We start from the raw sequence: 12,794 nt of genomic DNA, 5'->3' as shown, positions 1-12,794 counted from the left end.
AAGTGCGCTTGGATTTGAATCTCAATCTACTATTCACGCAGTTCTGTGATCCTAGGCATTTCTCTTAATTTCTCAGCACCTCAGGTGGTTAATCTATAAAAATGGAGATTATGGCACCATCATGGTTGGTGATGGTTAGGGCTTTTCTGCACAGCTCTGGAGATGCCCTTCATGTTAGGTTATTATTAACATGGTGCTCACTGATATTGTTTATCATGATGCCCCCTGGTTTATGATGAAATTAAATGAAATAACCTCCTATGTGCTTAATGCATTTTTGTTTTCATTTCCTTAACTGGTCACATATCTGCTATCTTATTAGGAGATCCCATCTTCTGCTATGAGGAGAGTCAGTTTCCTGCCACATGTAGAACTCCATAAACCTGAATGTTCTATTGTGAAGCTAACCCTTGGCTTTCTTCTCGCACAGGAATCTAGCACCAGAGCCTTTAGAGAAATGCACTGTGCACCTACCACACCGTCTATGGTGAGAGGTCTCTTCCTGGCAATTTTAAAAGGAGGCCAGGCCTTTTTATGGAGTTTGGCTTCCTGTGACATAGACACGTCAGCCTGCTCTGCTGTTCTCTTTTAGTTTTTCAAGCATGTATGCCTTCCTTGAACAAATAGTGTGAGGCCCTAGGAACTGAGTGTGTAAGTTGTGGTTCTTGACCTCAGGGAGCTCAGAGAGTACTCAGGAAGCCAGACTGAGACAATAGGAAACTAAGATTCAGGGAGTACAAAGGTGTGGTGGGCAAGTCCATAGAGTGCTCATGGTTCAGAGAGGAAGATGAGAGTGTCTGAGGATGACTTTCTACATTTCAAGCCCAAACTGAGGGTGATTTTTTTTTATTTTGGAGACTTGCTGAAAATGGGAGATAGGCATGGGCTGGAATTCAGTTCTCGTCACTCTAAAGCCATTGCTTAGCTCGTCATTACTTTTGGCTGTTCTTTACATCACTTTCTGCCTTGTCTCACTTTTTTTTAGGCATATTTTCCTGCTCAGAACAGCGTGGTTTCCTTGAACACGTCCTTCATTATGACTCGCACCAGCTTGAAGAAAAAAGTCTTCAGCTGCTGTGTGCTCATCTTTCTCCTGTTTGCCATCATCTGTGTGTGGAAAGAAAAGAAGAAAGGGAATTACTATGAGTTCCTTAAACTGCAAAACAAGGAATACCAGGTGTTGCAGGGCCTGGAGAAACTGGCCGTGAGCTCTAGTTCCCAACCTGTGTCCTCCAGCAGCACCCACAACCCCCAGAGGAACATCCAGGCACTCGGTGGTCCCAAGGCCAAGTTGAAGGCTACCTTCCAGGTGTGGGACAAGGACAGCTCCTCCAAAAACCTTGCCCCCAGGCTGCAAACTATCCGGAAGAATTATCTGAACATGAACAAGTACAAAGTGACGTACAAGGGGCCAGGGCCCGGGGTCAAGTTCAGCGCAGAGGCCCTGCTTTGCCACCTCCGGGACCACGTCAACATTTCAATGATAGAGGCCACAGATTTTCCCTTCAACACCTCTGACTGGGAGGGCTACCTGCCTCAGGAGGACATTAGGACCAAGGCTGGGCCGTGGGGCAGGTGTGCTGTGGTCTCTTCAGCAGGATCTCTGAAGTCCTCCCGGCTGGGCCGAGAAATAGGTGGGTTCTGCCGTGTAGAGACTGTTATCTGAGTGGCCAGTGCTCATTTGGACCATCTGGGCACGTGGACAGGGGTGGGGACTAGCAGTCCCAGTATGGCTCGTGGACTGGTGGAGCAGCCCAGTCGGTGTTTCTCAGATGTGCTTCACGAGTCAGAGGTGGCAAGGGGGCAGTGGAGAGAATGGGGATCCAGTCTTCCAGCAGCTTTATTAATTCGAATAGCTCTATTTTGATCCATTTTAAATACTGGTGTCCTACAGAAAATTTTGTTTGAAAAGAAAGTTCCTTTGCTACCAAGAAGGAAAACACTGCATTAACATTTAAAAATATTTAAAGCATAGATCTCTACTTTATCTTCAGGTCCTGAAATTCTATAATTTACTGATTAATTAGCAACTAATTATCTCTTTTGGCCTCAATGACCTAACTAATTTTTAGTTTTGCTCTTTGAAAGGAGTTAATTGGGGATTCTGGACCAATTCAGGAGGTTCACAAATCCCTACAATCATATGAAAACTATGTGCTGTTTATGTGTGTTTAACATGCGTATCTGTATAATTCAGCCTGCGTTGTTCCAAAGAGAGAGTCCATAGCTTTCTGTTGTATCTCAAAGGGGTCTGTGACCCCCAAAATCGTTAAAAATCACTGATGAGAATATATAAATTTGCTTTTCCCAAAATTTGTCATAGTTCATTAAGATAGACAAACTAGGGTTAACATATACACTATATGAAAGAGATAAACCAACAAGAACCTGCTGTATAACATAGGGAACTAGTCTCAATATTTTATAATAACCTATGAGGGAAAAGAATCTGAAAAAAATTATATATATGTATTTCATGGGCTTCCCAGGAGGGGAAAGAATTGGCCTGCCAGTACAGGAGGAATAAGAGACTGGGGTTTCATCCCTGGGTTGGGAAGATCACCTGGAGGAGGAAATGGCAACCTACTTCAGTATTCTTGCCTAGAGAATCCCTTGGACAGAGGAGCCTGGTGGGCTACGGTCCATAGGGTCACACAGAGTTGGACACAGCTGAAGTGATGTAGCATGCATATATATGTATATGGGGTGTGTGTGTATGTATATGATTCACTGTGCAATACCCATGAAGCTGATGCAACATCGTAAATCAGCTATGTTTCAGAGGCTCAAGAGGGAGGGGAGATATATAGATATAGATATATATAGATATCTATGTATCTATAGATATATAGTCATAATGTAAAATTATGACTGATTTGTGCTGTTGCACGGCAGAGATCAACACAACATTGTAAAGCAATTATCTTCTAATAAAAAAATAAAAAAAACTATATTTCAGTAGAAATAAACTTAAAAAAGTAGAAAGTTGATCCAGATTTGTAAACATAGATATAGCACAGTGCTATGGATTTGCTTAATGTGCCTTAGTTCGATTGTTCTGAGAGAATGTGTTTTCCATGACTGTGAAATGAATTAGGCTAAAGGAAGCAAAGCACTTCTGTCAGGCCCTGGAAGGTACTGGAGCAGGTGAGGTCATATGTCTCCTTTTTTATTTCCTTCATATGACTGCCAGGAAAAATGGTCTGAAACCGAGCATAGGCTCTCAAAAGAAGTAAAGTAGACCCAAATTAGATTCTCTAGAGCAGAAAGAAGTGATGAGATCATATTTTATACTTCCCCAAATGGGCAGCACTTAGGAATAAAAGCTGCCAAGATAACCAACCCCACCCCAACTTTTGCTTTTGCTTTTTTGGTTTCTTTTGGACTTCGTTTTCTAGAAGCTAAATGTAATTGGTTTTTATTTCATCTATAATGGAACTAGATTTCTTTCTTCCTTCCCCAATTTTTCTTTTAATGGTAATGTTTAGAATATTCCAGGTGTTAGCTGATCCTCTTCTTCAAGTCACCATTGCCTGCCTGGCTGGAATTGTGTTGAAGTTTCAGGTAGAACCTAATACTTCCATGAATTGGAACTGTAATCTTTATTTTTATGTACTTCATAAAACATTGGAGGGGTTTAACTAAACTTTAAAATAATCTTTTTCTATAGACTGCAGTTATCATTTCAAATATGTGATTTCATGGAAGGACTTTGATCCTGAGATCTAACAAAAATCATTAGAGTCAATCGAAGAGTTGACTCGTTGGAAAAAGACTCTGATGCTGGGAGGGATTGGGGGCAAGAGGAGAAGGGGATGACAGAGGATGAGATGGCTGGGTGGCATCACTGACTCGATGGACGTGAGTCTGAGTGAACTCCGGGAGTTGGTGATGGACAGGGAGGCCTGGCGTGCTGTGATTCATGGGGTCGCAAAGAGTCGGACACGACTGAGCGACTGAACTGAACTGAACAAAAATCGTGTGCTAGACTTCAAATGTTCTGCCTTTTATTGGGTATTTCCCTTGGGCATTTAGTCTAACAAATACGTTAAGAAATTAATTCATGTATTCTTTTATTCCCTCATGGATTCATCAACAGTATCAAGTAGGAACTTAGAATACAAAGAGGAAAGAGAGAGGAAAGGCCTTCTGTTAAAGGCCTCTGAGCTTGCCAGGCCCACAGCCTTCCCATCACATCTGGAATTTGTCCAGCTTATTCCCAACTGTTGAATATATCAAATAGTTTCAAATTGTTTGCTCTTAAACGTAGTACTGCTAATGAGTTTTGTGAAGATAACTTAAGTGACTGCTGCTGCTGCTGCTGCTAAGTCGCTTCAGTCGTGTCTGACTCTGTGTGACCCCATAGACGGCAGCCCACCAGGCTCCCCCGTCCCTGGGATTCTCCAGGCAAGAACACTGGAGGGGGTTGCCATTTCCTTCTCCAATGCATGAAAGTGAAAAGTGAAAGTGAAGTCGCTTAGTTGTGTCCGACTCCTAGTGACCCCATGGACTGCAGCCCACCAGGCTCCTCCATCCATGGGATTTGCCAGGCAAGAGTACTGGAGTGGGGTGCCATTGCCTTCTCCGTAAGTGACTACTACTGCCCTCCAAAGGGGAAATACCCTCAGGAGCAGGGCTAGAAGACCAAGTAACATATGTTTTAGGGCTCTTTTTCTGGGGCATTACAAAACTGTTTATCAGAGGAACTGTAACAATGTGTTGTGTCTCTGGCAGTCCCACAAACCAGCCAACAGTGGGCATAGTAATTTTTAATTGTTTTTGATACATACACATGTAAAGTATCTTAGATTTTTTTGAATATTCATTTCAAGCAGTAGCACACTTAACAAATATTATAACTAATAGGAGTAACACGTATGGTGCAACTGCTGTGTGAGTAACAAGCCTTGCTCTTTTAATCCTCCCAGTAATCCCACGAGGTAGGTACAATTATTGTCCCCGTTTTACTGATGAGCCAAGTATTAACACTCAGAAAGCTTACACAGCTGGTTGATAGTAGACTGGGACTTGAAACTGGGGTGTTTGACTCCAAGGCCCCCACACTTAGCCTAAACTCTTCTTTTGTGCCCCATGGTGATTGTAGTTTTATAATAATGAATGAATCCCTTGTCAGGTTAAAATAATAACTTCATATTCTTCCTGATTTTCTCTCCTAGAAGAGAGGAGAAGAGCATTCTGAGACAAAAGTAAGAAGCGAAGGCTGCATGGAAAAAAAAAAGTGCAGAGCATGTTTAAGCATCACAAATAACCCTGTTTGGCTGGGAGGTAGGGTCTCACAGGGTGAAGAGGGCTGAGAAATGAGATCGGAAGGGTAGTCAGGGTTCAGTTCTTAGAGGGAGTTGACCATCATAATAAGGACTTTGAATTTGGTTCTTTAAGCCATGGAGAGGCCTAGAAGGTTTTGAGCAAGCAAGTGTTGGGATCATGTGTGTTTCAGAGAGGTTTCATATGTCTCTGGGTCTCCTTGTCTCAGGGGATTGCAATCTAATCTCTCTGCTGTTAGGGAATATTGCCATATCCAATGGGAAGTGCCAGGTCTGTTGAGCAGTGGTGGTGGTGGTGGGAAGAAAAGGTTTGACTTGAGAGGCTTGGTGAGGTGGAAGAGACAGAACTTGGTTCTAATTAGACATGATTCTTTACCATCTGAAAATCAACCACAGACAGTAATAAATGAATGTATCTGGTTATGTTCCAATAAAACTTTATTTACAAAGATGAGGCAGGTCAGATTTGCTCTGTGGGCCATAGTTTGCCCACCCCAGTCTGTGTCATATCTAGTTTTCCTAGTCAGAATCAGAATATGGTCTTCCATACATGGTTATATGATTCATTAAGCTCATTGGAAAATATAAAAAAATATTTGGTCCAAGTAGTGATAAAATTTCTTTCACCATAATTTCTAGCTATTTGGAGTTATTATACCTGGACCCAGTAGCTGTGGATTTCTCCTGGTGATTTCCTCAAGACCTATTCAAGCCTGAAAGTTTTTTAGTCTTCAATAGCAATAGCAAAGGACAGTTTGACAAATAAGAATCTAATCCCTTTTTTTATAAGCTTAAATTTAGTGGTCTGTTTTAAAGTTTTCTTCTTTGATTTTTTTTTTTTAAATCTTAGAATAAAATTCAAACTTCATACCTTCATAGCACAGCCTGCATGGTTTGCTTTTTTCCAGTCTCTTCCACTGCATCCTTTATTTTTTCTTTCCCTCATTCACTTGTTCGCAGTTAAGTCCTTACCCTCCTTAGGGTCTTGACACTGCTGTGTCCTCTGGCTGGAATTTACTTTCCTGGACCCTTCCCATATATATGTATATTTTTTTCAGATTCTTTTCCATTATAGGTTACTTTTGTGCCACAGTACTGATCACAATCTGTAGTTATCTTGAATATAGGTTGTTGTGCTTATTTATTGCCTTTCTCTTTACTGTGGATTTCAAGGTCTCTAAGGGCAAGGACCTTGATTTCTTGCTCACAACCATTGTCTCCAGTGCCAGGCAGAGAGTAGGTGTTTAATCAGTATTTATTTATTTATTCATTTTATTTTATTTTTTTAAAATTTTATTTTATTTTTAAACTTTACAAATTGTATTAGTTTTGCCAAATATCAAAATGAATCCGCCACAGGTATACATGTGTTCCCCATCCTGAACCCTCCTCCCTCCTCCCTCCCCATACCATCCCTCTGGGTCGTCCCAGTGCACTAGTCCCAAGCATCCAGTATCGTGCATCGAACCTAGACTGGCAACTTGTTTCATACATGATATTATACATGTTTCAATGCCATTCTCCCACATCTTCCCACCCTCTCCCTCTGCAACAGAGTCCATAAGACTGTTCTATACATCAGTGTCTCTTTTGCTGTCTCGTACACAGAGTTATTACTATCTTTCTAAATTCCATATATATGCGTTAGTATACTGTGTTGGTGTTTTTCCTTCTGGCTTACTTCACTCTGTATAATAGGCTCCAGTTTCATCCACCTCATTAGAACTGATTCAAATGTATTCTTTTTAATGGCTGAGTAATACTCCATTGTGTATATGTACCACTGCTTTCTTATCCATTCATCTGCTGATGGACATCTAGATTGCTTCCATGTCCTGGCTATTATAAACGGTGCTGTGATGAACATTGGGGTACACGTGTCTCTTTCCCTTCTGGTTTCCTCAGTGTGTATGCCCAGCAGTGGGATTGCTGGATCATAAGGCAGCTCTATTTCCAGTTTTTTAAGGAATCTCCACACTGTTCTCCATAGTGGCTGTACTAGTTTGCATTCCCACCAACAGTGTAAGAGGGTTCCCTTTTCTCCACACCCTCTCCAGCATTTATTGCTTGTAGACTTTTGGATCGCAGCCATTCTGACTGGTGTGAAATGGTACCTCATTGTGGTTTTGATTTGCATTTCTCTGATAATGAGTGATGTTGAGCATCTTTTCATGTGTTTGTTAGCCCTCTGTATGTCTTCTTTGGAGAAATGTCTATTTAGTTCTTCGGCCCATTTTTTGATTGGGTCATTTATTTTTCTGGAATTGAGCTGTAGGAGTTGCTTGTATATTTTTGAGATTAGTTGTTTGTCAGTTGCTTCGTTTGCTATTATTTTCTCCCATTCTGAAGGCTGTCTTTTCACCTTGCTAATAGTTTCCTTTGTTGTGCAGAAGCTTTTAAGTTTAATTAGGTCCCATTTGTTTATTTTTGCTTTTATTTCCAATATTCTGGGAGGTGGGTCATAGAGGATCCTGCTGTGATGTATGTCGGAGAGTGTTTTGCCTATGTTCTCCTCTAGGAGTTTTATAGTTTCTGGTCTTACATTTAGATCTTTAATCCATTTTGAGTTTATTTTTGTGTATGGTGTTAGAAAGTGCTCTAGTTTCATTCTTTTACAAGTGGTTGACCAGATTTCCCAGCACCACTTGTTAAAGAGATTGTCTTTAATCCATTGTATATTCTTGCCTCCTTTGTCAAAGATAAGGTGTCCATATGTGCGTGGATTTATCTCTGGGCTTTCTATTTTGTTCCATTGATCAATATTTCTGTCTTTGTGCCAGTACCATACTGTCTTGATAACTGTGGCTTTGTAGTAGAGCCTGAGGTCAGGTAGGTCGATTCCTCCAGTTCCATTCTTCTTTCTCAAGATAGCTTTGGCTATTTGAGGTTTTTTGTATTTCCATACAAATTGTGAAATTATTTGTTCTAGCTCTGTGAAGAATACCGTTGGTAGCTTGATAGGGATTGCATTGAATCTATAAATTGCTTTGGGTAGTATACTCATTTTCACTATATTGATTCTTCCAATCCATGAACATGGTATATTTCTCCATCTATTAGTGTCCTCTTTGATTTCTTTCACCAGTGTTTTATAGTTTTCTATGTATAGGTCTTTAGTTTCTCTAGGTAGATATATTCCTAAGTATTTTATTCTTTCCGTTGCAATGGTGAATGAAATTGTTTCCTTAATTTCTCTTTCTGTTTTCTCATTATTAGTGTATAGGAATGCAAGGGATTTCTGTGTGTTGATTTTATATCCTGCAACTTTACTATAATTATTGATTAGTTCTAGTAATTTTCTGGTGGAGTCTTTAGGGTTTTCTATGTAGAGGATCATGTCATCTGCAAATAGAGTTTTACTTCTTCTTTTCTAGTAAGTATTTATTGAGGGAACAAAAACATTCTCCTTTTTCATGGTCAGCCAGGGGCCTATCCCAAGCCTCCTATGCTGGGTGTTCTCTATCTGCCGCTCCAAACCCACGCTCCACCCTTTCCTGGGAAGTAGAAATGTAGACTGTGTCACCTGGGCATTCTTGCCCTTTTGGCTTTCACTGGGAACTAGACAGAGGAAGTGGGCTTCCCAGGTGGTGCTAGTGGTAAAGAATCTGCCTGCAATGCAGGAGATACAAGAGATGTGGGTTCAGTCCCTGGGTTGGGAAGATCCCCTGGAGAAGAGCATGACAACATACTCCAGTATTCTTGACTGGGAAATCCCATGGACAGAGGAGCCTCGTGGGCTATAATAGTCCAAGGGGCTGCAGAGACTTGGACACGACTGAATGACTGAGCATACAGATAGTGGAAGCACTGGCACAAATCTGAGACTAAGAAGGAGGAGAGTGAGGCGGAGTATCTGTCTTCTCCCCCAACCCCTTCCCCGTCCCATCTCACCTTTTAGAATGAGTACAGACTGCTTCTCTCCCTTGACTAAAAGTTTCAGTCCCTTTCGGGTTCTCTGAGTCCTGCTTGCTTCCTTTTCCTTCCAGGCTTGGAGGTCAGAGGAGAGGAAGAAAAAGAGATTGTGTAATGATTCCCTCTGAGGTTCCTGCCAGGTGGCCTCCTGCTACCTGCAGTGTAGCAGTGGGGTTCCCTGCCATATTCAACCCCAGGGCATGGTCCCATTCCTTGTTTGACTTTTACCTCATTAAACTCCACCCACAGCTCTGTAAATAGTCCTTTTATTTGATTCTCAATGACTGCATTTGAGCTTGCCATTCTTATCTACTGGGACTCTCAGATTAATAACTTATTCACCTGTGAGATGGGAAAGTTGACTGAGGGAAGTTTCTAATGCATCAGCATTTCTAGCATGGCTACTGCTGGTCACTTTTGAAACCAGTGGTTAATTTCAGCAAAACTGATTGCAATCTGAGTTATCTAAAGATAAACTTGCTGCTCCATTTGTGGTTCTCTGTGCCTGTCTTGTTATCTGATAATGTCTAGACTATGAACATCTTATGTAACTTTTTAAAGAATTTTATTTTTAATTGGAGGATAATTGCTTTACAATGCTGTATTGGTTTCTGCTGTAAAAGAACGTGAATCAGCTTTTTTTTATACATATATCTCCTTCATCTTGTGCTTCCATCCTATCCCCAACCCCCATCCCACTCATCTAGATTGTTATAGAGCACTGGGCTGAATTCCCTGTGTTACACAGCCAGCTATCTATTTTATACATAGTTTGTGTGTGTGTGTGTGTGTGTGTGTGTGTGTGTGTGTATAACAATGTAACTTTTAAACCCTTTTGATAAAAATTTTTTCCCTAGGATTGAGGATAAGGTTGTTTTTGTGAATGAGGTATCTAGATTGCTGGGGTGTAGGGATACAAAAAGAGGGAGGCTTTCATCCCTTAATTCTGTGGATATTCTCCTTTGGACCCACTTATATTGAGCCAAAATCCACTCCTACCCTTCTTCTCCTGATGCCACCTTTTTGCATGAACCATCCAAAATCAATCCCTCATGGAAAGAAATTGAACAGAGATCTGGACTGACCTCTAAATCCTGTGCAGATTTCAGTGGTGAACTGAAGCTTGTTTGATCACGTAAACTTGAAAGGAGCTCTCATAGGATCAGAGGCTCCAGGTTAAAATAGATCTTAGAAGTCATCAGTTCCTTCCCCCATCAGATTGATCATTGTAGATAGAGGATCTTCTCCTAGTCTTCCAAACACTGCTTGAACAGCTACAAGGACAGAGAATGAGAGCTGGGGAGCGAGTAGATTTTTTAAAAGATGGTCTACTTGATCTTGGCTGGATTGAAGATTTTGTTCCTTACAAAGAGCTTTTTTTTTTTTTTTTTTTTTTTTAAATAGAAAATACGGGGTTTAGTTTAGCTCTGTGACTTCTCATTCCATCTCGTCCAGCACCCAGGTCTGTGACCCCTCCAGGGGCTTGGATTCCTAAAGGGAACACTTAGGGAGCTGTCGTGTGCTATGCCCAGCCAGCTTTTCAGAGTGCCATGGGGATACTCTGCACTTGTGGATTAAGCCAAGCTTATGGTAGGATCTTTGATTTTCTGATAAGGATAGAAGTATGACCTACTGGTAATACCAAGAGAATGTCTGGTTTGCTCCTTTGGTAACTGGAATAGTGATTCACTGGGAGTAATGCATTGGCCCTGTCCACATTGCCCCTGTGCGACACTGAATGGGTTTCAGGGACACCAACGTACGGACCTCTTTAGCCTTCGCAGTGATTGGGCAGACAGCTGGTGGTCTCTGCCTGTGAACCTGACCTGACTGTGCCATACAAATATGGTCACTGTCCCCTGAGTACCATGAGGACATAAAGATTGGGAAGTATTATTCCCTTGCCCTCCTCTTCCTTCTGCCCTCTCTCCCTCCAGACCTTCTCTCTCTCCTCATATCGCTGATGTTCACACCGTCATCACTGCTGATGTGTTGTTTCCTTGTGGTTTCTAGATGATCACGATGCAGTCCTGAGGTTTAATGGGGCACCCACAGTCAAATTCCAACAAGACGTGGGCACGAAAACCACCATTCGTCTGGTAAACTCTCAGGTAAAACTTCTTCTGTGCAGAAATACATCCTTCCACAAACATGGGTGGTGCTGAGTAGGGTGCAGCCATCAGTACAGAGACTCTGCAGGTAGCCTGTCTGCCATCGAAACCAGCTCTGCCTTTTGTGAGCTAAAGAGTCGTGCATATGTTACTCCTGCCTCTCTGAAGAGGGGACAATGATAGTGTCTATCTTCGTCACAGGGTTGTGACGAAGAAGTAAGAAGATCCACACAAAGCACGCAGTGGCTGGCATTTATGTGTCAATGTTATCTACTCTAATATTTATGTGTGCAGAACTGAGGTGGCTGTGGAGGGTACACGGTGAGTGAATCAGACTCAGCCCTGCTCTCATGTAACTTACAGATACAGTCCAGTAGTTATACAAACAAATGTAAAGTTACAACAGATAACTACAAAGAAAAGGGTCAAGGTGCCACCAGAACCCAGAAAGGGGAGGTGTCCCTAGACAGGGAAGTCAGGAATAGCAAGGAGGTGTCTTTGCTGTGCAGGAGGAGTAAGGGGTCATGGTGAGAAGTGTGGGAAGAGGCAATGGCCTGGGGAAGGTCCTGTGTGGAAGGAGACAGGGGGGCACCAGGACCCAGAAAGAGGTGAGAGTCTCGGGGGGTGGGGTGGGGGCATGTAAAGGGGGACGAGGCTGAGGATAAGAAGGAGCTTGGCCACGGTGCTTGTCTTCTTCTTTGATGCACGCCCACACTTGCATTTTGTAAACATCCCTGGCTTCCAGTGATCACTGCAGTAGATGCAGTGGGTCCAGTGGATGGCGAAACACGTTTAAGAGGCTCTTAAAATCGTGTGGACTAGAAATGCTGGCAGTTGTACCAGAGTGGACATGCAAGTGACTGTGAGAAATGATGGATTTGAGAGCTATTCCATGTGTGCAGATGACAGGCTCTATGTGGGGTTGAGTGTGAGAGGTGAAGGGAGGAGGCCACAGATGCACCTGGGCTTCTGGCTTGTGTAACTGGCCAGCTAGAGTCACTGAGACTGCAAAGAGTATTGGAGATGTTTTGGGTTGTGAGGGGCTTGGTCAGAAAGGCAGGCAGAGATAAAGAAATATATATATCTTCTGGATATGCTTGATCTGAGCTGCTTTTTATGTATCTGTGAAGAGAGGTCAAGTTGTGCAAATGAGATTGGAGGTCAGTGGAAAAGGTTTGGACTGCAGATGAGGATTTGTAAATCTTCTCTTTCTATGTGGCAACAAACAGTGGGACCAAATGAGAGCACTGGAGAGGTGTAAAGAGAAGAAAAGTCCATGCAGGAGCTTTGGGCAATGAGAGCAGTAAGAAAGACGTCAGCGCCACTAGATTCTGCTTAAAGGCCAATTTAGATGAAGATTGAAAAGCATCATTCTCTCCTTAGCAAAATGGAGGTCACTGTTGGCCTCAGCAATAGCTAGGTGATGAAGGGAGAGTGATAAAGCCAGAAGCCAGACTGGAGTATGAGGAGAAGTGAGATAGGTGGA

General features: G+C 42.3%; 1 protein-coding gene and 1 long non-coding RNA gene across 9 annotated transcripts in view; one reads left to right on the top strand and one right to left on the bottom strand.

Moving 5' to 3' along the window:
* The window catches only part of ST6GAL1 (ST6 beta-galactoside alpha-2,6-sialyltransferase 1), a 150,597-nt gene that overhangs the window by 111,231 nt on the left and 26,572 nt on the right, over window positions 1-12,794 (top strand). For 7 of the 8 annotated variants that reach the window (XM_061413281.1, XM_061413283.1, XM_061413286.1 and 4 more), the window contains 2 exons: window positions 986-1,634; window positions 11,211-11,308. In XM_061413281.1, the coding sequence (XP_061269265.1) occupies window positions 1,037-1,634; window positions 11,211-11,308 (696 nt within the window). In that variant the 5' untranslated portion in view covers window positions 986-1,036. Of the gene's footprint in view, window positions 1-985; window positions 1,635-11,210; window positions 11,309-11,331; window positions 11,917-12,794 lie in introns of those variants that run through there. The other variant, XM_061413288.1, reaches the window with a different exon arrangement.
* LOC133245625 (uncharacterized) overlaps window positions 4,886-12,794 on the bottom strand; it is a 98,970-nt gene continuing 91,061 nt past the window's right edge. The window contains exons 6-8 of the long non-coding RNA XR_009735755.1: window positions 10,283-10,471; window positions 9,177-9,272; window positions 4,886-5,173 (exon numbers count right to left, since the gene is read on the bottom strand). This is a non-coding gene — a long non-coding RNA (uncharacterized LOC133245625). The remainder of the gene's footprint in view (window positions 5,174-9,176; window positions 9,273-10,282; window positions 10,472-12,794) is intronic.

Source organism: Bos javanicus, chromosome 1 (genome assembly GCF_032452875.1).
Source record: "Bos javanicus breed banteng chromosome 1, ARS-OSU_banteng_1.0, whole genome shotgun sequence".
Lineage (NCBI taxonomy): Eukaryota > Metazoa > Chordata > Mammalia > Artiodactyla > Bovidae > Bos > Bos javanicus.
This window is presented reverse-complemented; position numbering and strand designations above follow the sequence as displayed.